The following is a 24,335-nucleotide window of genomic DNA, read 5'->3' as shown; positions in this document are numbered from 1 at the left end:
ACTGGGGTGAGGAAGTGGAATCCAAGAGGCCCCTGGCTCTGTAGTGGAGCTGCTTGGTTTGGATATATATATATGTATATATATGTGTATATATGTATGTGTATATATGTGTATATATGTGTGTGTGTATATGTAAATACATTGTATGGACATCTTTTCCATCATATACTCTTTTCACTACACTCTCCCACATGGGGAGAAACAATCTAACAAAGGACTCTATCCCTATGCGCAGTATTATCAGAAGTCACTCGATCCGTGACTTAAACTTTCTTTGAACAAAAACAAGTTGTACTACCCCAAACCCAACACTAGATGGCAAGCTTATGCACAGCATGTGAATCTACAGCACTACATGCCGCGAACAGATGTCTACTGGTAAGTAACATTTTCCTTAGGTACCCAGGGAATTGGGGCACCAGGGGTTCCCCATGGGCTGCAGCATGTATTGTGCCACCCAGGGGGAGCCCATGCAAAATGTCTCTTCAGGCCTGCCATTGCAGGCTGTGTGAAAAGGTGCATGCATCCTTTCACTACAGGTTACTGCACCAGGTCACTGTAAATCACCCCTATGACAGGCCCTCCTAGCCCAGGGTGCATGTACCTGTGTGAGGGCACCCCTGCATGAGCACAGGTGCCCCTACGACTCCAGCTCCATTTTCCTGGACTTTGTAACTGTGGGGAAGCCATTTTACCTGTGTACCGGACACATGTCATTTCCTGTGTCCAGCTACATAAATCCAAGGTGGGCATAGGCCCTTGGGAGCATCTGAGTGGCCAGATCAGGCAGGTGATGTCACATTCCCCTTCTGAAATGTGGTCACCCTGCTAGGTGACCAATCTCCCTCCAGGGTGGGTGTAGGAAGTTGGCTCTGTATGTGCTATTTCAAAGTAAGGAATAGCATGCACAGAGTCCAAGGGTTCCCCTTAGAGGTAAGATAGTGGTAAAAAGAGATAATACTAATGCTCTATTTTGTGGTAGTGTGGTCGAGCAGTAGGCTTATCCAAGGAGTAGTGTTAAGCATTTGTTGTACATACATAGACAATAAATGAGGTACACACACTCAGAGACAAATCCAGCCAATAGGTTTTGTTATAGAAAAAAATATTTTCTTAGTTTATTTTAAGAACCACAGGTTCAAATTTAACATGTAATATCTTGTTTGAAAGGTATTGCAGGGAAGTACATTAGGAACTTTGAATCATTTCAATTGCATGTATACTTTTCAAGTTATTCACAAATAGCTATTTTAAAAGTGGACACAGTGCAATTTTCACAGTTCCTGGGGGAGGTAAGTTTTTGTTAGTTTTACCAGGTAAGTACAACACTTACAGGGTTCAGTTCTTGGTCCAAGGTAGCCCACCGTTGGGGGTTCAGAGCAACCCCAAAGTTACCACACCAGCAGCTCAGGGCCGGTCAGGTGCAGAGTTCAAAGTGGTGCCCAAAACGCATAGGCTTCAATGGAGGGAAGGGGGTGCCCCGGTTCCAGTCTGCCAGCAGGTAAGTACCCGCGTCTTCGGAGGGCAGACCAGGGGGGTTTTGTAGGGCACCGGGGGGGACACAAGCCCACACAGAAATTTCACCCTCAGCAGCGCGGGGGCGGCCGGGTGCAGTGTAGAAACAAGCGTCGGGTTTGTAATGGAAGTCAATGGGAGATCTAGGGATCTCTTCAGCGCTGCAGGCAGGCAAGGGGGGGGTTCCTCGGGGAAACCTCCACTTGGTCAAGGGAGAGGGACTCCTGGGGGTCACTCCTCCAGTGAAAGTCCGGTCCTTCAGGTCCTGGGGGCTGCGGGTGCAGGGTCTCTCCCAGGCGTCGGGACTTTAGGTTCAAAGAGTCGCGGTCAGGGGAGCCTCGGGATTCCCTCTGCAGGCGGCGCTGTGGGGGCTCAGGGGGGACAGGTTTTGGTACTCACAGTATCAGAGTAGTCCTGGGGTCCCTCCTGAGGTGTCGGTTCTCCACCAGCCGAGTCGGGGTCGCCGGGTGCAGTGTTGCAAGTCTCACGCTTCTTGCGGGGAGCTTGCAGGGTTCTTTAAAGCTGCTGGAAACAAAGTTGCAGCTTTTCTTGGAGCAGGTCCGCTGTCCTCGGGAGTTTCTTGTCTTTTCGAAGCAGGGGCAGTCCTCAGAGGATGTCGAGGTCGCTGGTCCCTTTGGAAGGCGTCGCTGGAGCAGGATCTTTGGAAGGCAGGAGACAGGCCGGTGAGTTTCTGGAGCCAAGGCAGTTGTCGTCTTCTGGTCTTCCGCTGCAGGGGTTTTCAGCTGGGCAGTCCTTCTTCTTGTAGTTGCAGGAATCTAATTTTCTAGGGTTCAGGGTAGCCCTTAAATACTAAATTTAAGGGCGTGTTTAGGTCTGGGGGGTTAGTAGCCAATGGCTACTAGCCCTGAGGGTGGGTACACCCTCTTTGTGCCTCCTCCCAAGGGGAGGGGGACACAATCCTAACCCTATTGGGGGAATCCTCCATCTGCAAGATGGAGGATTTCTAAAAGTTAGAGTCACCTCAGCTCAGGACACCTTAGGGGCTGTCCTGACTGGCCAGTGACTCCTCCTTGTTTTTCTCATTATTTACTCCGGCCTTGCCGCCAAAAGTGGGGCCTGGCCGGAGGGGGCGGGCAACTCCACTAGCTGGAGTGTCCTGCTGGGTTGGCACAAAGGAGGTGAGCCTTTGAGGCTCACCGCCAGGTGTGACAATTCCTGCCTGGGGGAGGTGTTAGCATCTCCACCCAGTGCAGGCTTTGTTACTGGCCTCAGAGTGACAAAGGCACTCTCCCCATGGGGCCAGCAACATGTCTCGGTTTGTGGCAGGCTGCTAAAACTAGTCAGCCTACACAGATAGTCGGTTAAGTTTCAGGGGGCACCTCTAAGGTGCCCTCTGTGGTGTATTTTACAATAAAATGTACACTGGCATCAGTGTGCATTTATTGTGCTGAGAAGTTTGATACCAAACTTCCCAGTTTTCAGTGTAGCCATTATGGTGCTGTGGAGTTCGTGTTTGACAAACTCCCAGACCATATACTCTTATGGCTACCCTGCACTTACAATGTCTAAGGTTTTGTTTAGACACTGTAGGGGTACCATGCTCATGCACTGGTACCCTCACCTATGGTATAGTGCACCCTGCCTTAGGGCTGTAAGGCCTGCTAGAGGGGTGTCTTACCTATACTGCATAGGCAGTGAGAGGCTGGCATGGCACCCTGAGGGGAGTGCCATGTCGACTTACTCGTTTTGTCCTCACTAGCACACACAAGCTGGCAAGCAGTGTGTCTGTGCTGAGTGAGAGGTCTCCAGGGTGGCATAAGACATGCTGCAGCCCTTAGAGACCTTCCTTGGCATCAGGGCCCTTGGTACTAGAAGTACCAGTTACAAGGGACTTATCTGGATGCCAGGGTCTGCCAATTGTGGATACAAAAGTACAGGTTAGGGAAAGAACACTGGTGCGGGGGCCTGGTTAGCAGGCCTCAGCACACTTTCAATTGTAAACATAGCATCAGCAAAGGCAAAAAGTCAGGGGGCAACCATGCCAAGGAGGCATTTCCTTACACAACCCCCCCCCCAAACGAAAGAGGATGAGACTAACCTTTCCCAAGAGAGTCTTCATTTTCTAAGTGGAAGAACCTGGAAAGGCCATCTGCATTGGCATGGGCAGTCCCAGGTCTGTGTTCCACTATAAAGTCCATTCCCTGTAGGGAGATGGACCACCTCAACAGTTTAGGATTTTCACCTTTCATTTGCATCAGCCATTTGAGAGGTCTGTGGTCAGTTTGAACTAGGAAGTGAGTCCCAAAGAGGTATGGTCTCAGCTTCTTCAGGGACCAAACCACAGCAAAGGCCTCCCTCTCAATGGCACTCCAACGCTGCTCCCTGGGGAGTAACCTCCTGCTAATGAAAGCAACAGGCTGGTCAAGGCCATCATCATTTGTTTGGGACAAAACTGCCCCTATCCCATGTTCAGAGGCATCAGTCTGCACAATGAACTGCTTAGAATAATCTGGAGCTTTGAGAACTGGTGCTGAGCACATTGCCTGTTTCAGGGTGTCAAAGGCCTGTTGGCATTCCACAGTCCAGTTTACTTTCTTGGGCATTTTCTTGGAGGTGAGTTCAGTGAGGGCTGTCACAATGGATCCATATCCCTTCACAAACCTCCTGTAGTACCCAGTCAAGCCAAGGAATGCCCTGACTTGAGTCTGGGTTTTTGGAGCTACCCAGTCCAGAATAGTCTGGATCTTGGGTTGGAGTGGCTGAACTTGGCCTCCACCTACAAGGTGTCCCAAGTAAACCACAGTTCCCTGCCCTATCTGGCATTTGGATGCCTTGATAGAGAGGCCTGCAGATTGCAGAGCCTTCAAAACCTTCCTCAGGTGGACCAGGTGATCCTGCCAGGTGGAGCTAAAGACAGCAATATCATCAAGATAAGCTGTGCTAAAGGACTCCAAGCCAGCAAGGACTTGATTCACCAACCTTTGGAAGGTGGCAGGGGCATTCTTTAAACCAAAGGGCATAACAGTAAACTGATAATGCCCATCAGGTGTGGAGAATGCTGTCTTTTCTTTTGCTCCAGGTGCCATTTTTATTTGCCAGTACCCTGCTGTCAAGTCAAAGGTACTTAGAAATTTGGCAGCACCTAATTTGTCTATGAGCTCATCAGCTCTTGGAATTGGGTGAGCATCTGTCTTGGTGACAGAATTGAGCCCTCTGTAGTCCACACAAAACCTCATCTCTTTCTTTCCATCTTTGGTGTGAGGTTTGGGGACTAAGACCACTGGGCTAGCCCAGGGGCTGTCAGAGCGCTCAATTACTCCCAATTCCAGCATCTTGTGGACTTCCACCTTGATGCTTTCCTTAACATGGTCAGATTGTCTAAAGATTTTGTTCTTGACAGGCATGCTGTCTCCTGTGTCCACATCATGGGTACACAGGTGTGTCTGACCAGGGGTTAAGGAGAAGAGTTCAGGAAACTGTTGTAGGACTCTCCTACAATCAGCTTGCTGTTGGCCAGAGAGGGTGTCTGAGTAGATCACTCCATCTACTGTGCCATCTTTTGGGTCTGATGACAGAAGATCAGGGAGAGGTTCACTCTCTGCCTCCTGATCCTCATCTGTTACCATCAACAGATTCACATCAGCCCTGTCATGGAAGAGCTTAAGGCGGTTCACATGGATCACCCTCTTGGGGCTCCTGCTTGTGCCCAGGTCCACCAAGTAGGTGACCTGACTCTTCCTTTCTAGTACTGGGTAAGGGCCACTCCATTTGTCCTGGAGTGCCCTGGGAGCCACAGGCTCCAGAACCCAGACTTTCTGCCCTGGTTGGAACTCAACCAGTGCAGCCTTTTGGTCATACCAAAACTTCTGGAGCTGTTGGCTGGCCTCAAGGTTTTTGGTTGCCTTTTCCATGTACTCTGCCATTCTAGAGCGAAGGCCAAGTACATAGTCCACTATGTCCTGTTTAGGCTCATGGAGAGGTCTCTCCCAGCCTTCTTTAACAAGGGCAAGTGGTCCCCTTACAGGATGACCAAACAGAAGTTCAAAGGGTGAGAATCCTACTCCCTTCTGTGGTACCTCTCTGTAAGCGAAAAGCAGACATGGCAAGAGGACATCCCATCTCCTTTTGAGTTTTTCTGGGAGCCCCATGATCATGCCTTTTAATGTCTTGTTGAATCTCTCAACCAAGCCATTAGTTTGTGGATGGTATGGTGTAGTGAATTTATAAGTCACTCCACACTCATTCCACATGTGCTTTAGGTATGCTGACATGAAGTTGGTACCTCTGTCAGACACCACCTCCTTAGGGAAACCCACTCTGGTAAAGATACCAATGAGGGCCTTGGCTACTGCAGGGGCAGTAGTCGACCTAAGGGGAATAGCTTCAGGATACCTGGTAGCATGATCCACTACTACCAGGATATACATATTTCCTGAGGCTGTGGGAGGTTCTAGTGGACCAACTATGTCCACACCCACTCTTTCAAAGGGAACCCCCACCACTGGAAGTGGAATGAGGGGGGCCTTTGGATGCCCACCTGTCTTACCACTGGCTTGACAGGTGGGGCAGGAGAGGCAAAACTCCTTAACCATGTTGGACATATTGGGCCAGTAGAAGTGGTTGACTAACCTCTCCCACGTCTTGGTTTGTCCCAAATGTCCAGCAAGGGGAATGTCATGGGCCAATGTTAGGATGAACTCTCTGAACAGCTGAGGCACTACCACTCTCCTAGTGGCACCAGGTTTGGGGTCTCTGGCCTCAGTGTACAGGAGCCCATCTTCCCAATAGACCCTATGCGTTCCATTTTTCTTGCCTTTGGACTCTTCAGCAGCTTGCTGCCTAAGGCCTTCAAGAGAGGGACAGGTTTCTTGTCCCTTACACAGCTCCTCCCTTGAGGGTCCCCCTGGGCCTAAGAGCTCAACCTGGTAAGGTTCAAGCTCCAAAGGCTCAGTTCCCTCAGAGGGCAGAACTTCTTCCTGAGAAGAGAGGTTCCCTTTTTTTTGCTGTGTTGCAGTTGGTTTCCCAACTGACTTTCCTGTTCTCTTGGTAGGCTGGGCCATTCTTCCAGACTCCAGCTCTACTTGTTCACCCTGTGCCTTGCACTGTGCTCTTGTTTTCACACACACCAGTTCAGGGATACCCAGCATTGCTGCATGGGTTTTTAGTTCTACCTCAGCCCATGCTGAGGACTCCAGGTCATTTCCAAGCAGACAGTCCACTGGGATATTTGAGGAGACCACCACCTGTTTCAGGCCATTGACCCCTCCCCATTCTAAAGTAACCATTGCCATGGGATGTACTTTTCTCTGATTGTCAGCGTTGGTGACTGTGTAAGTTTTTCCAGTCAGGTATTGGCCAGGGGAAACCAGTTTCTCTGTCACCATGGTGACACTGGCACCTGTATCCCTCAGGCCCTCTATTCTAGTCCCATTAATTAAGAGTTGCTGTCTGTATTTTTGCATGTTAGGCGGCCAGACAGCTAGTGTGGCTAAATCCACCCCACCCTCAGAAACTAGAGTAGCTTCAGTGTGGACCCTGATTTGCTCTGGGCACACTGTTGATCCCACTTGGAGACTAGCCATACCAGTGTTACCTGGATGGGAGTTTGGAGTGGAACCTTTCTTGGGACAGGCCTTGTCTCCAGTTTGGTGTCCATGCTGTTTACAGCTATGACACCAGGCCTTTTTGGGATCAAAGTTTTTACCCTTGTACCCATTGTTTTGTGAAGAGGCTCTGGGCCCACCCTCCTGTGCAGGTTTTTGGGGGCCTGTAGAAGACTCTTTACTATTCTTAGTTTTGGTTGTCTCATCACCCTTCCCCTGGGGAGTCTTTGTGACCCCTTTCTTTTGGTCACCCCCTGTTGAAGTCTTGGACACCCTTGTCTTGACCCAATGGTCCGCCTTCTTTCCCAATTCTTGGGGAGAAATTGGTCCTAGGTCTACCAGATGCTGATGCAGTTTATCATTGAAACAATTACTTAACAGGTGTTCTTTCACAAATAAATTGTACAGCCCATCATAATTACTTACACCACTGCCTTGAATCCAACCATCTAGTGTTTTCACTGAGTAGTCTACAAAGTCAACCCAGGTCTGGCTCGAGGATTTTTGAGCCCCCCTGAATCTAATCCTATACTCCTCAGTGGAGAATCCAAAGCCCTCAATCAGGGTACCCTTCATGAGGTCATAAGATTCTGCATCTTTTCCAGAGAGTGTGAGGAGTCTATCCCTACACTTTCCAGTGAACATTTCCCAAAGGAGAGCACCCCAGTGAGATCTGTTCACTTTTCTGGTTACACAAGCCCTCTCAAAAGCTGTGAACCATTTGGTGATGTCATCACCATCTTCATATTTAGTTACAATCCCTTTAGGGATTTTCAACATGTCAGGAGAATCTCTGACCCTATTTATGTTGCTGCCACCATTGATGGGTCCTAGGCCCATCTCTTGTCTTTCCCTCTCTATGGCTAGGATCTGTCTTTCCAAAGCCAATCTTTTGGCCATCCTGGCTAACTGGATGTCCTCTTCACTGGGGCTATCCTCAGTGATTTCAGAGGTGTTGGTCTCTCCTGTGAGGGAACCAGCATCTCTGACTATTATTTTTGGAGTCAGGGTTTGAGGGACCCTGTTCTCCCTAGATAGGACTGGTAGGGGGGAATTGTCCTCCAAGTCACTATCCTCTTCCTCTGAGTTGCCACCCTCAGAGGAGTTGGCCTTTTCAAACTCTGCCAAAAGCTCCTGGAGCTGTATTTTGGTAGGTTTGGGGCCCATTGTTATTTTCTTTATTTTACAGAGTGACCTTAGCTCCCTCATCTTAAGATGGAGGTAAGGTGTGGTGTCGAGTTCCACCACAGTCACATCTGTGCTAGACATTTTTGCTTCTAAAAGTTGGAATACTTTTTAAGAATCTACAACTGGTTCTAGAATCTAATTCAAACTTTTACAAACTTTTAAACTCTAAAAGAAATGCTAAACAGGATCTAACACAAGGCCCTAGCAGGTCTTTTAAGAATTTAGAAAACTTTTCAAATTGCAAAAATCAATTTCTAATGACAATTTTGGAATTTGTCGTGTGATCAGGTATTGGCTGAGTAGTCCAGCAAATGCAAAGTCTTGTACCCCACCGCTGATCCACCAATGTAGGAAGTTGGCTCTGTATGTGCTATTTCAAAGTAAGGAATAGCATGCACAGAGTCCAAGGGTTCCCCTTAGAGGTAAAATAGTGGTAAAAATAGATAATACTAATGCTCTATTTTGTGGTAGTGTGGTCGAGCAGTAGGCTTATCCAAGGAGTAGTGTTAAGCATTTGTTGTACATACACATAGACAATAAATGAGGTACACACACTCAGAGACAAATCCAGCCAATAGGTTTTTATATAGAAAAATATCTTTTCTTAGTTTATTTTAAGAACCACAGGTTCAAATTCTACATGTAATATCTCATTCGAAAGGTATTGCAGGTAAGTACTTTAGGAACTTCAAATCATCAAAATTGCATGTATACTTTTCAAGTTATTCACAAATAGCTGTTTTAAAAGTGGACACTTAGTGCAATTTTCACAGTTCCTAGGGGAGGTAAGTTTTGGTTAGTTTTACCAGGTAAGTAAGGCACTTACAGGGTTCAGTTCTTGGTCCAAGGTAGCCCACCGTTGGGGGTTCAGAGCAACCCCAAAGTCACCACACCAGCAGCTCGGGGCCGGTCAGGTGCAGAGTTCAAAGTGGTGCCCAAAACACATAGGCTAGAATGGAGAGAAGGGGGTGCCCCGGTCTGCTTGCAGGTAAGTACCCGCGTCTTCGGAGGGCAGACCAGGGGGGTTTTGTAGGGCACCGGGGGGGACACAAGTCCACACAGAAATTTCACCCTCAGTAGCGCGGGGGCGGCCGGGTGCAGTGTAGAAACAAGCGTCGGGTTTGTAATGGAAGTCAATGGGAGATCTAGGGATCTCTTCAGCGCTGCAGGCAGGCAAGGGGGGGGTTCCTCGGGGAAACCTCCACTTGGTCAAGGGAGAGGGACTCCTGGGGGTCACTCCTCCAGTGAAAGTCCGGTCCTTCAGGTCCTGGGGGCTGCGGGTGCAGGGTCTCTCCCAGGCGTCGGGACTTTAGGTTCAAAGAGTCGCGGTCAGGGGAGCCTCGGGATTCCCTCTGCAGGCGGCGCTGTGGGGGCTCAGGGGGGACAGGTTTTGGTACTCACAGTATCAGAGTAGTCCTGGGGTCCCTCCTGAGGTGTCGGTTCTCCACCAGCCGAGTCGGGGTCGCCGGGTGCAGTGTTGCAAGTCTCACGCTTCTTGCGGGGAGCTTGCAGGGTTCTTTAAAGCTGCTGGAAACAAAGTTGCAGCTTTTCTTGGAGCAGGTCCGCTGTCCTCGGGAGTTTCTTGTCTTTTCGAAGCAGGGGCAGTCCTCCGAGGATGTCGAGGTCGCTGGTCCCTTTGGAAGGCGTCGCTGGAGCAGGATCTTTGGAAGGCAGGAGACAGGCCGGTGAGTTTCTGGAGCCAAGGCAGTTGTCGTCTTCTGGTCTTCCGCTGCAGGGGTTTTCAGCTGGGCAGTCCTTCTTCTTGTAGTTGCAGGAATCTAATTTTCTAGGGTTCAGGGTAGCCCTTAAATACTAAATTTAAGGGCGTGTTTAGGTCTGGGGGGTTAGTAGCCAATGGCTACTAGCCCTGAGGGTGGGTACACCCTCTTTGTGCCTCCTCCCAAGGGGAGGGGGTCACAATCCTAACCCTATTGGGGGAATCCTCCATCTGCAAGATGGAGGATTTCTAAAAGTTAGTCACCTCAGCTCAGGACACCTTAGGGGCTGTCCTGACTGGCCAGTGACTCCTCCTTGTTTTTCTCATTATTTTCTCCGGCCTTGCCGCCAAAAGTGGGGCCTGGCCGGAGGGGGCGGGCAACTCCACTAGCTGGAGTGTCCTGCTGGGTTGGCACAAAGGAGGTGAGCCTTTGAGGCTCACCGCCAGGTGTGACAATTCCTGCCTGGGGGAGGTGTTAGCATCTCCACCCAGTGCAGGCTTTGTTACTGGCCTCAGAGTGACAAAGGCACTCTCCCCATGGGGCCAGCAACATGTCTCGGTTTGTGGCAGGCTGCTAAAACTAGTCAGCCTACACAGATAGTCGGTTAAGTTTCAGGGGGCACCTCTAAGGTGCCCTCTGTGGTGTATTTTACAATAAAATGTACACTGGCATCAGTGTGCATTTATTGTGCTGAGAAGTTTGATACCAAACTTCCCAGTTTTCAGTGTAGCCATTATGGTGCTGTGGAGTTCGTGTTTGACAAACTCCCAGACCATATACTCTTATGGCTACCCTGCACTTACAATGTCTAAGGTTTTGTTTAGACACTGTAGGGGTACCATGCTCATGCACTGGTACCCTCACCTATGGTATAGTGCACCCTGCCTTAGGGCTGTAAGGCCTGCTAGAGGGGTGTCTTACCTATACTGCATAGGCAGTGAGAGGCTGGCATGGCACCCTGAGGGGAGTGCCATGTCGACTTACTCGTTTTGTCCTCACTAGCACACACAAGCTGGCAAGCAGTGTGTCTTTGCTGAGTGAGAGGTCTCCAGGGTGGCATAAGACATGCTGCAGCCCTTAGAGACCTTCCTTGGCATCAGGGCCCTTGGTACTAGAAGTACCAGTTACAAGGGACTTATCTGGATGCCAGGGTCTGCCAATTGTGGATACAAAAGTACAGGTTAGGGAAAGAACACTGGTGCGGGGGCCTGGTTAGCAGGCCTCAGCACACTTTCAATTGTAAACATAGCATCAGCAAAGGCAAAAAGTCAGGGGGCAACCATGCCAAGGAGGCATTTCCTTACAACTAGTGTCCAGCACATACATTAAGATGGCTTCTCTGTTTACTTGCAATGCTCAGCAATGGGACTAGACATTACAGGGGCATATTTGCTTGTGCAGATCTGTCCACACACCAAATATAATACACCCTGCCTAAGGGCTCCCAGGCCTGCCATAGGGGTGACTTACATGCATTTAAATGCAGTGATAGTAACATGGCTCACTCTGACTGCCATGTCAGGCTTTCTCTTGGCTTGCAACAGGAGACAGACTGCTGGGGTAGCTGTATGAGTCTCTGTTTTAGTGGGGTCCCTGGGGGTGGCACATACCTGCTGAATCCCCTAGGAACCCTTTCCTCTACCCAGGCCCTAGGTACCAGGGGTACTGATAGGAGTGTGCCAGTTGTAGACAACGTCACCTGTTTCTAGGGAAAGAGCACTGGCACTGGGGACCTGTTTAGCAGGGACCCAGAGCACCTCAGTACCACTGGGCAAAAAATGAGGGGTGACCATTTCAAAAGGCATTTTCCTACAAGGATACTTCCTGTAAAGTAGATATTTCTTAATGGGGATAGCAATATTTTTCCTCTGTCTGCAGAATTACTGGAATATATTTTCTGAGATTTACCTTTTTAGGTTAGGTACACTTTAAACCTACTCCTTCTGCTGTGCAAGGCTTAAGAGCACAAACATGTTGTAGATGACTGCATAAATTACATCGACATCATTAGTGATATTTTTGATCCATGCAGTTTGCTTGAGGTGACCAAGACTTCTACCCACCCTCTTCCTTGCAGCCAATCTTTGACAATGTCTACACTGTCTTTTTTTTTTGTTGTTGCTCAGAGCCATGTCTCTCCACATGTTGCCTATTTTAACTCCGTTCTTTCCACAGTGACTAACCAAATAAGATCTTTGTTCTTGCATGTTGTTAGCTTCAAACTTACTCTGTGTGATCAGCATAACTTGTACTGCGATTTGGACGCCAGATGATACTGTTTTCAAGTAATAAGATGAGACATAATTGGCATAGGAGTGTCTCTTTAGTATTTGCATCTTTGACTTTTGAAGCAGAGAAATGAGGAAGTTAGAGACAATTTAGGAAAATGAATGTCAGAAATGGTTTTTTTCATTGGTTTCATATTTGTGGATTCCATGCGGATATCTTCAGCAGTGTGGTCTACTTTATGAATAGCTTTATATTTTTAGATAACAGTGCTGTATGCTGAACTACACAATTGTTTTGCCTTTAGAGCTTGCTTTTTTTTATTTTTGAAATTAAGTTGTAGCCATAGATTCAGTCAGTTGTCATTCCCTCCTCTTTCTTTAGTAACATTTGCTCTGATCTTTGCTTTTGTGATGGTTCCTCTTTCAGACACTGTCTCACGAGCCAAAGGTGTTGCAAGAAGGACTCCTCCAGTTGGACTCCATTCTGTCATCCTTGGAGCCTTTGCATCGGCCCATTGAGTCTCCCGGAGGTTCCGTTCTGCTAAGAGAGCTAGCATGCGCCGGCAACGTTGTGGATGCTACCTTATCTGCGCAGGCCACTCCATTACTGCATGCTCTGACGGCAGCACATGCCTACATCATGATGTTTGTGCACACCTGCAGAGTAGGACAAGTGAGTATTGCTTTCTGTTGTTCTGATCTTTGTGTTAGTTTCCTCTTCTTGTGATTGTTCCTAAGAAATGTATTAAATGAAACCGCGTTCCTCTTAGCTAAGTGGAGAAGATTTATTATTTATTTATCAAGAGATCTTTTCCTCATTTTAATAAAGAATTTCTCTGCATGTACGGGATCCTAGAGTACTTCAGCAGAGACAAAGAAAAATCTCAAGATTAAAAAAGAAACAGCAAAACCAGTGTATGCACATTTTCTTTTCTCTTGAGAAAATTATCATGGAATAATGTAAGCCTTGAAGCTGCCCAACTACTTAGATATTTTAATTTTTCTTTTATATTGAGAGAAAGTGAAAGTGAATTATTCCCTTAGTGATTGTGTCATTTCTGGATTCACATGCTGTGCATTATTCTGCCAGCTAGTGGTTGGGCCCGGAATGCTTTGTCTTTTTTGGGTGTGTTTGTCATCAATCATTTGGCTGTAGGTCCCTATATGGCAATGCCTCTTTGTATGGTCACCCACAAACGTTTTGTATTGATGCTGCAGGTTTTTGACTCAGTGCAGTGAGGCCTGCTTAGCCAGACCCCAGTGCCCTGACCTTAAAATGTGTAAGAACCTAGGATTTGGTGCGAAGGGTACCCATCCTCCTTAAGTCAGAGGATCACCCTAGGGACTGCACCAATGCTGTTTCTGCCACCATGGGTGTTACCAAATTAAAACATGGCTCCCAGTCTGCCACAGCAAAGTGGAAGGGCAGGTTTACACAATGGCAAATCCAAATCCTCCCTTTCTAATATGGTGTAGAACTGCTTTGTATCTACTAAGAAAGAAGTCCGTGCTCTCTGTCCACAGTACGCTAGTCTGCCCAGGAGGCAGCGGCGACGTACAGCTGTCTCCCATTCGGGATCTTTGAAGGCTGAAAGCAGAGGAATGAGCCGAGCGGCTTGACCGCACACTCCACTCCGCAGCTGCACCAGCACAACATCCGGGAGTGCCGGAGCCATCGTAGCGGAAGTGCAGAAGCTCTGCAGCTTTCCCCCAGGTGAGCAGTCCACCGGAGCTTGACGCCCTAGCGGCAGCAACAGACTAAGGCAAGCGGCCCTCCTGCGGACCGCGGTGGAAGCAGCCTGACCACGGGTGCGGCTTGCCGGGGCCGAGGGGCCCCACCTCAAGACCTTCCTCCACTCCGTCTAGTTGGGGAACAACTAGGAGGGGCAGATACCGCTGCAGCCCTGCACTAAGCCTGCACTAAGAAGCCCAAGGCCCTTAGCCAAACCGCCATCCCTCAGCAGACCCCCAGCCCCTGCAGGTGAGCAGCAAGGGGGGGAGGGAGGGGGAGGGAAAGAGCGTCATTCCCAGGCACCCAGGTTTCTAATCTCTGCCTGCAGCCACTCAGCCCCAACCCTGCTCGGCCCTCCCAATCCTGGACCTGGACCGGGGCATCACCACGACTATGACCTTGACCCGCCTAGGGCTGTCCGCAGGGCTTGTGCTGGACTGGGCAGGCGCTGCAACCCAGACTGCACTGGTCCTTGGTCTCTGGACCCCTGCCCTCAGCATCCTGAAGAAGCCTGAGGAAGTGCAGCCACAGGGCAGTGCGTGGAAGTGGGCCAGCTCAGCGAACGCAACAATAGCGAGCAGTGGAAACTTCGAGCCAGAGTTTGATTCCAAACAAATCCACAGACGGATCACGGACAAACTACGGTCACAGCTCTACCCCACCAGGAACAGAAAGCGGAAAGAGGCAGCCTGGCCTACTCCGGCAAGTATCGGTACTGGAATCATCGTACATCAGCATCACAGGCTAGCAGTTTCTACACTTGCCTGTCCCTTAGCAGCGTAAGGAGTAATTGATTAAAGTAGCACATCACCCACAACCTAAAGCAGGTTGTGCTAGCCAGCAGTTGGAGTGTATCCTGGTGCAACTCATCAGCACCAGAAAGGATCCAGTGAACACTTTCATTGCCTGTCCGCAACCACTCCCAACTGAAGGCCCCCTCGAGTAGATTACCATACTACTGGTAAACCAGCAAACAGATTGACCAACCAGGGGAAGGAGTATGAGGTCAGGTAAAGCACGAAGTAATGCCATCAGTCAACCCACAAATCAAACCAGGAGGAAAAGGAAAGGAGAACAGGCTTCGGATGGAACAGTAGTAAAAAGGAGAGCAAGAAGCGACTTGGATCGCCCCACTTCATGCAGGAGACACTCCCCAGCCAACGGAGTAGGCAGGGATCTGGTTGAGCAAATCTCCAGCATGAAAGAAACGGGAGAACCGGACCCTCTGAAAGTTGGGAGCCCTCCACTCAATCACCGCAAGATAACGGACTACTTCCCTACTGTAATAACCCATGGAACTGGGAAAAGGACTGGATCACTGGCACCAAGCAAACGAACCTTAGGGGATGGCTTACCACCCATTTATGATCTGCAAACTCAAGGAAGCTTTGGATCGAGTCCTAGAGTGAATACACCTTTCCCCTCCCCCTCTTTCACCAACAATAGTGATCATGAAAGAGCAGCCTTTGAAAGTAGATGCCTCGTGCATAGCCCAAGTTCCCCGCACTCCTGTTCCAGGAGCGCCCCTTCCTCTCAGGCAAGAGAAAATCATAAGGAGCACCAGCTCAGATCCCGCCAAACACCACCGGAAATCCAGCTCAGTAAACCAATCGATTCTGGATTCAGAGATGGTAACAACAACAGAAATCCTAGAACAAGACCCCCGGCAAGGTGGCCCCCGTGCCAAAGCCCCAAACTCTATTCCTTCCCGACGTTTGGATGTGAAAGTGAGGAACTGGAGCTCTGGGATACGGAACTGGGTTGTCAAAATAGATCACCCAAGGAAGACATAGTGATAGCTGCACAGAATCATGTCCATAAAGAAACAAAAATCGAAGGTGCCTTAAGCGGGGAGCACAGGTCCAACTTGCAGTCACAACCACGACCCCCAGATGCAGTAAGGGCAGACTATTATGGGGGCCGCAATCCTGAATTCAGTGCAAGCAACGGTTAGGGCGCTGCAGTTTCACTCAAATAAAATGGATATCCAAGTAGACTTGTTAAATACAATGGTGTTATTTGTTTCCGGTATCGACAGCAAGCTGGAAGAGTTAAACGCTTTACTAACCAGGGCGCATGCTAAACAAGCTAATGACTTCACTATCTGCTCCTGCAAGGAGGTGGTAGATAAATTATCTCAACTGCCGCTAATCCTAGAAGCAATACTAAAAGAAATCGGCTCCGCCCAGAATGATGAATACACATGTACTAACCCCCTTGCTACCATGCTAACATCTGCTTCGTTTGCGCAAAAACAAGGAGATGCTCTGCCCCCCTCAAACAGCCACACCGTCAACCATAAGAGAAAAGAATTCTGTCAGAAAGTAATGCTTCAGTAAGCTTTAGTATGGAAATTATGGAGAATCATCTTTTGTTGCAAGGTACCCCCAAGCCAGGGAGCTCTGAGAAACCCTTAACTCGTTTTCTATCAAAAAGAGAAAAAATGGGCAAGAAAAGGAAGGTCTGCATGACCGCTCCAATTATCCATCTTAAAATCCACGGAAATCATCCCAAATGAACAAAGCCAGGAGCACATGGCACCAAGTGGAAGGCTTAATGGAGATCTCTGTCCCCGTAAGTACTAGCTCTGCCACAAAAGCAGGAGTAAAGAGCCCGTTTAACTCAATAGGTGCAGTCCAACCAATAAAGTCTCCTTTGAGGCCCCCCCCCCCCGCAGCACTTGGCAAATATACGTACAAGTATTCAAGTCCCCAAAGGGACCAGCAGAGCACAGTTACCAACCACTGTGCTTGGACAATTCAGACAACCATTACAGGTAAACTTTAGTAAGAGGAATGACCATGGCACAAAGCTAGGTTAAATGGGCGGCAGGGAACAACAAGCATGCAGAGCAAAACCAGGCCTCGCAAAAGACGAACCATTACCAGCTGATCTGGATTCCGGAATTCACCTCAAGGTCCTCCACAGATGTTCTCAATCGTTCTACTATTATAAGACTGATTAAAGCACTCCCGGACCTACAGCACGTGGCCTCGGATGACATTGCTGCAATCAAATGTATTCAAGCAAGAGGTAGCCAACACACGGACTCAACGTTCACTATCTTTGCAGAGCCAGTCCTACCCAAACAGATTATGGAGAGAAGGGACCTTTTGAAAACCTGGGGCATTGAGGTAGCCATCAATAAAGGTGACTATCCACTCCCGCTACTAGTCTCTCAACATCTGGAAATGCCCAAAGGCACGTGGTCTGTCCTGCACGGAAACATGCGCAGCCATCCCACACTGCAGTCACTTTAGCAAGAGAAGACCTCCAAGACCCAGTTGAAAGTTCAAATATGGAAAAAAGAATGCAGGAAAAGATTGTTTTTTGGTCCGAGATCCCACCAGGGAAGGGAATCTGTAGCATCGGCTCCCCCCCCCCCCCCAGGACCGATGGGCAACAGCTGAAGAACTAGCCCTAGAAGGTGTTTTGAACATCTGCTTGTGGAACATAGGTGGCCTGAGGGCAAAGTTGGAGGATCCAGCGGTAAGTTTTTTTTTTTTTTTTTAGCACCTTTGATACTATATTCATACAGGAATCCTGGGCAATGGAATCCATACCATTAGAAGGATTTATAGAATCTCAGTCCAGCCACAAAAACCAATAGGCCTGGCTGGCCGAAGGGAGGCCTAGTGATTATTTATATATATATATATATATATATATATATATATATATATATATATATATATATATATATGAATCTCTGCTCAGTCAGTATATATATGTAAGGAAATGCCTCCTTGGCATGGTTACCCCTGGCTTTTTGCCTTTGCTGATGCTAAGTTATGATTTGAAAGTGTGCTGGGACCCTGCTAACCAGGCCCCAGCACTGGTGTTCTTTCCCTAAACTGTACCTTTGCTTCCACAATTGGCACAGCCCTGGCACCCAGATACGTCCCTTGTAACTGGTACCCCTGGTACCAAGGGCCCTGATGCCAGGGAAGGTCTCTAAGGGCTGCAACATGTCTTATGCCACCCTGGGGACCCCTCATTCAGCACATGCACACTGCCTCACAGCGTGTACTCCCCTCTGAGTGCCATGCCAACCTCACACTGCCTTTGGCATAGGTAAATCACCCCTCTAGCAGACCTTACAGCCCTAAGCCAGGGTGCACTATACCACAGGTAAGGGCATATGTGCATGAGCTCTATGCCCCTACAGTGCCTAAGCAAAACCGTAGACATTGTAAGTGCAGGGTAGCCATAAGAGTATATGGTCTGGGAGTTTGTCAAACACGAACTCCGCCGTTCCATAATGGCTACACTGAAATCTGGGAATTTTGGTATCCAACTTCTCAGCACAATAAATGCACGCTGATGCTAGTGTGGAAGTTATTATAAAATGCACCCAGAGGGCTTCTTAGAGATGCCCCCTGAATACCAGTCCAACTCCTAGTGCTAGACTGAACAGTTTCTGCCAGCCTGCCACAACCAGACGAGTTTCTGGCCTTTGTCACTCTGTGGCCAGGAACAAAGCCTGTACGGCGTGGAGGTGCTTCTCACCCCCCCCCCACCCCCACCCCTGCAGGAAGTGTAACACCTGGCGGTGAGCCTCAAAGGCTCAACCCTTTTGTTACAGCACCCCAGGGCATCCCAGCTAGTGGAGATGCCCGTCCCTCCGGCCACTGCCCCCACTTTTGGTGGCAAGGCAAGAGGAGATGAGAAAAACAAGGAGTCATCCACCAGTCAGGACAGCCCCTAAGGTGTCCTGAGGTGACCCCTGCCTTTAGAAATCCTCCATCTTGAGACTGGAGGATTCCCCCAATAGGATTAGTGATGTGTTCCGGCCCCTGAACCCCAGGGGGGGGGGGGACAAAGAGGGTGTAGCCACCCGCCAGGACAGTAGATATTGGCTGCTGCCTTCCCAGACCTAAACACACCCCTAAATTTAGTATCTAGGGGCACCCAAGAACCCAGGAAATCAGATTCCTGCAACCTGAAACAAGGACTGTGACCTGAAAGCCCTGCAGAGATGACGAAGACAACTGCTATGGCCCCAGCCCTACTGGCCTGGCTCCCGACTCGAGAAACTGCAACAGTGACACATCCACCAGGGACCAGTGACCTCTGAAGCCTCAGAGGACTGCTCTGGACCTAAGGACCAAGAAACTCCCGTGAGCAGCGGCTGTGCTAAACAACAAGCAACAACTTTGCAATTTTCTTGCAACTTCTAAAGACTTCACTGTTCCCGCCGGAAGCGTGACATTTCACCCGATGCCCCCGGCTCGGGCTCCAGAGAACCAACACCACAGGGAGGACTCCCAGGCGACTGATCTTGTGTGGTAGCCCCAGACGACCCCCCCCTTGGACCACCACAGCAATTGTTTTATTCTCATCAGAGGTGTAAATAAAGTATGAGAATGTACTTGTTGTTACATTTCTAGAATAAATAGGTGTTTGAACTTGAATTTACACTAATATTGATTTTTCTTTTCAACAATTTGGCCTATGTAGCTGTTCACATAGGCTGCTCAGTGTTATTCTTAAGTGTTTTTTTTTTTTGACAAACCTTTTTCAAAGGGTTGGTATTTGCACTTAAGAATATACTTCACATCAGTGCTCCGGGGTCCCCGCAGGCGCGCAGAACTATTCAGTGCTTATGACTATCTTTTAAATACCCCTATGAGAGAACTGGAGTTACAGGTAAGAAACCATTCCTTTTCTTTCATGTGCGTCAGTGCTGTGTGACTACAGTGGCATTGCATGAGCTTTGCATGTCTCCTAGATAAGCCTTGGCTGCTCATCCACAGCTACCTCTAGAGAGCCTGGCTTCTAGACACTGCCTACACTTCACTAAGAGGGGATACCTGGACCTGGTATAAGGTGATAACACCTTAGGTGCTTACCAGGCCAGCTTGCTACACCTAGTATATAGTACTGGGGGGTATCTAGGGCCTGTAGTTGCAGTCTCTCTTGTGTACTGCAGTACGAGTTGTGCCCCCACAAGTACAACAAAGTAAACCTGGGCTCCCCACATGCCAATGCAGACTGGAGCAGCATTTAAAGCTGCTGGTTCGACTTTGCATTTTAAAGTAATGGCAAACCTAAATCTACTTTTATAAGATATGTAAGGCACCCTGTGGCAGGTTTAGCTAGAACTAAGAGAAGGTGCTGTATGTTGAAGTGGAACCTGTACTTTTCCAGCAGTAAAAACTCTAAATTGTTTATGGGGAAAGGCTAGTAGCCACATTGGCAAGGACAGAGTTACAGGCTGGTATCCCAGCCCTTTTAACTTCTAAGTCGGACTACTGAGATTGGTACTGTTTGGATGCAACAGAACCTGTGCATTGAATTTTATTTAATGTTTAAACTGATTTTAATGTCACTGGTAGGGAAAGTGAAACTTGAGTTGCCCAAGTTTTTCCAGTGCCCATTTACCTATGTGCATGGGGCTTGTCCTGCAAGTGGCTTTCTGCTCTCCTGGGTAAACTTAGTAATCACTTCCATCAAAGGCACAATAGGGGTCTGCATGGGAGAGGTGTTGTAGGAAGTTGGCTCTGTATGCACTATTTCAAAGTAAGGAATAGGATGCACAGAGTCCAAGGGTTCCCCTTAGAGGTAAGATAGTGGCAAAAAGAGATAATACTAATGCTCTATTTTGTGGTAGTGTGGTCGAGCAGTAGGCTTATCAAAGGAGTAGTGTTAAGCATTTGTTGTACACACACAGGCAATAAATGAGGAACACACACTCAGACAATTCCAAGCCAATAGGTTTTTGTATAGAAAAATATATTTTCTTAGTTTATTTTAAGAACCACAGGTTCAAATTCTACATGTAATATCTCATTTGTAAGGTATTGCAGGTAAGTACTTTAGGAACTTCGAATAATCACAATAGCATATATACTTTTTACATAAAACACACATAGCTATTTTAAAAGTGGACACAGTGCAATTTTCAACAGTTCCTGGGGGAGGTAAGTTATTGTTAGTTCTTGCAGGTAAGTAAACCACCTACGGGGTTCAGATTGGGGTCCAAGGTAGCCCACCGTTGGGGGTTCAGAGCAACCCCAAAGTCACCACACCAGAAGCTCAGGGCTGGTCAGGTGCAGAGTTCAAAGTGGTGCCCAAAACACATAGGCTTCAATGGAGAAGGGGGTGCCCCGGTTCCAGTCTGCCAGCAGGTAAGTACCCGCGTCTTCGGAGGGCAGATGAGGGGGGTTTTGTAGGGCACGGGGGGGGGGAGAAAGTCCACACAAGTCCACACAAAAAGTACACCCTCAGCAGCGCGGGGGCGGCCGGGTGCAGTGTGTAAACAAGCGTCTGGTTTGTAATAGGTTTCAATGGGAGACCAAGGGGTCTTTTCAGCGGTGCAGGCAGGCAAGGGGGGGGGCTCCTCGGGGTAGCCACCACCTGGGCAAGGGAGAGGGCCTCCTGGGGGTCACTCCTGCACTGGAGTTCCGTTCCTTCCGGTCCTGGGGGCTGCGGGTGCAGGGTCTTTTCCAGGCGTCGGGATTTCAGAGTCAGGCAATCGCGGTCAGGGGGAGCCTTGGGATTCCCTCTGCAGGCGTCGCTGTGGGGGCTCAGGGGGGACAACTTTGGTTACTCAGTCTTGGAGTCGCCTGGGGGTCCTCCCTGTAGCGTTGTTTCTCCACCAGTCGAGTCGGGGTCGCCGGGTGCAGTGTTGCAAGTCTCACGCTTCTTGCGGGGATTTCAGGGGTCTTTAAATCTGCTCCTCTGGATACAAAGTTGCAGTCTTTGTTGAACAGGGCCGCTGTTCTCGGGAGTTTCTTGGTCTCTTAGAAGCAGGGCAGTCCTCTGAGGATTCAGGGGTCGCTGGTCCTGGGGAAAGCGTCACTGGAGCAGTTTTCTTTTGAAGGCAGGAGACAGGCCGGTAGGACTGGGGCCAAAGCAGTCAGTGTCTTCTTGCTTCTTCTGCAGGGGTTTTCAGCTCAGCAGTCCTCTTCTGTAAGTTGCAGGAATCTAAATTCTTAGGTCCAGGGAAGCCCTTAAATACTAAATTTAAGGGCCTGTTTAGGTCTGGGGGGGTTAGTAGCCAATGGCTACTAGCCCTGACGGTGGGTACACCCTCTGTGCCTCCTCCCAAGGGGAGGGGGGCAGATCCCTAATCCTATTGGGGGAATCCTCCATCTGCAAGATGGAGGATTTCTAAAAGTCAGTCACCTCAGCTCAGGGCACCTTCGGGGCTGTCCTGACTGGCCAGTGACTCCTCCTTGTTTTTCTCATTATCTCTCCTGGACTTGCCGCCAAAAGTGGGGGCTGGGTCCAGGGGGCGGGCATCTCCACTAGCTGGAGTGCCCTGGGGCATTGTAACACGAAGCTTGAGCCTTTGAAGCTCACTGCTAGGTGTAGGAAGTTGGCTCTGTATGTGCTATTTCAAAGTAAGGAATAGCATGCACAGAGTCCAAGGGTTCCCCTTAGAGGTAAAATAGTGGTAAAAATAGATAATACTAATGCTCTATTTTGTGGTAGTGTGGTCGAGCAGTAGGCTTATCCAAGGAGTAGTGTTAAGCATTTGTTGTACATACACATAGACAATAAATGAGGTACACACACTCAGAGACAAATCCAGCCAATAGGTTTTTATATAGAAAAATATCTTTTCTTAGTTTATTTTAAGAACCACAGGTTCCAATTCTACAGGTAATAGCTCATTCGAAAGGTATTGCAGGTAAGTACTTTAGGAACTTCAAATCATAAAAATTGCATGTATACTTTTCAAGTTATTCACAAATAGCTGTTTTAAAAGTGGACACTTAGTGCAATTTTCACAGTTCCTAGGGGAGGTAAGTATTTGTTAGTTTTACCAGGTAAGTAAGACACTTACAGGGTTCAGTTCTTGGTCCAAGGTAGCCCACCGTTGGGGGTTCAGAGCAACCCCAAAGTCACCACACCAGCAGCTCAGGGCCGGTCAGGTGCAGAGTTCAAAGTGGTGCCCAAAACACATAGGCTAGAATGGAGAGAAGGGGGTGCCCCGGTTCCGGTCTGCTTGCAGGTAAGTACCCGCGTCTTCGGAGGGCAGACCAGGGGGGTTTTGTAGGGCACCGGGGGGGACACAAGTCCACACAGAAATTTCACCCTCAGCGGCGCGGGGGCGGCCGGGTGCAGTGTAGAAACAAGCGTCGGGTTCGCAATGTTAGTCTATGAGAGATCTCGGGATCTCTTCAGCGCTGCAGGCAGGCAAGGGGGGGATTCCTCGGGGAAACCTCCACTTGGGCAAGGGAGAGGGACTCCTGGGGGTCACTTCTCCAGTGAAAGTCCGGTCCTTCAGGTCCTGGGGGCTGCGGGTGCAGGGTCTCTCCCAGGCGTCGGGACTTTAGGTTCAAAGAGTCGCGGTCAGGGGAAGCCTCGGGATTCCCTCTGCAGGCGGCGCTGTGGGGGCTCAGGGGGGACAGGTTTTGGTACTCACAGTATCAGAGTAGTCCTGGGGTCCCTCCTGAGGTGTTGGATCTCCACCAGCCGAGTCGGGGTCGCCGGGTGCAGTGTTGCAAGTCTCACGCTTCTTGCGGGGAGCTTGCAGGGTTCTTTAAAGCTGCTGGAAACAAAGTTGCAGCTTTTCTTGGAGCAGGTCCGCTGTCCTCGGGAGTTTCTTGTCTTTTCGAAGCAGGGGCAGTCCTCAGAGGATGTCGAGGTCGCTGGTCCCTTCGGAAGGCGTCGCTGGAGCAGGATCTTTGGAAGGCAGGAGACAGGCCGGTGAGTTTCTGGAGCCAAGGCAGTTGTCGTCTTCTGGTCTTCCGCTGCAGGGGTTTTCAGCTGGGCAGTCCTTCTTCTTGTTGCAGGAATCTAATTTTCTAGGGTTCAGGGTAGCCCTTAAATACTAAATTTAAGGGCGTGTTTAGGTCTGGGGGGTTAGTAGCCAATGGCTACTAGCCCTGAGGGTGGGTACACCCTCTTTGTGCCTCCTCCCAAGGGGAGGGGGTCACAATCCTAACCCTATTGGGGGAATCCTCCATCTGCAAGATGGAGGATTTCTAAAAGTTAGAGTCACCTCAGCTCAGGACACCTTAGGGGCTGTCCTGACTGGCCAGTGACTCCTCCTTGTTATTCTCATTATTTTCTCCGGCCTTGCCGCCAAAAGTGAGGCCTGGCCGGAGGGGGCGGGCAACTCCACTAGCTGGAGTGTCCTGCTGGGTTGGCACAAAGGAGGTGAGCCTTTGAGGCTCACCGCCAGGTGTGACAATTCCTGCCTGGGAGAGGTGTTAGCATCTCCACCCAGTGCAGGCTTTGTTACTGGCCTCAGAGTGACAAAGGCACTCTCCCCATGGGGCCAGCAACATGTCTCGGTTTGTGGCAGGCTGCTAAAACTAGTCAGCCTACACAGATAGTCGGTTAAGTTTCAGGGGGCACCTCTAAGGTGCCCTCTGTGGTGTATTTTACAATAAAATGTACACTGGCATCAGTGTGCATTTATTGTGCTGAGAAG

At 49.2% G+C, this 24,335-nt stretch overlaps 1 protein-coding gene across 10 annotated transcripts in view; it reads left to right on the top strand.

The window, feature by feature from the left end:
- The window catches only part of HUWE1 (HECT, UBA and WWE domain containing E3 ubiquitin protein ligase 1), a 1,403,674-nt gene that overhangs the window by 313,537 nt on the left and 1,065,802 nt on the right, over positions 1-24,335 (top strand). For all 10 annotated transcript variants that reach the window (XM_069209338.1, XM_069209335.1, XM_069209339.1 and 7 more), the window contains one exon: positions 12,641-12,886. In XM_069209338.1, the coding sequence (XP_069065439.1) occupies positions 12,641-12,886 (246 nt within the window). The remainder of the gene's footprint in view (positions 1-12,640; positions 12,887-24,335) is intronic.

Source organism: Pleurodeles waltl, chromosome 10 (assembly GCF_031143425.1).
Source record: "Pleurodeles waltl isolate 20211129_DDA chromosome 10, aPleWal1.hap1.20221129, whole genome shotgun sequence".
Lineage (NCBI taxonomy): Eukaryota > Metazoa > Chordata > Amphibia > Caudata > Salamandridae > Pleurodeles > Pleurodeles waltl.
This window is presented reverse-complemented; position numbering and strand designations above follow the sequence as displayed.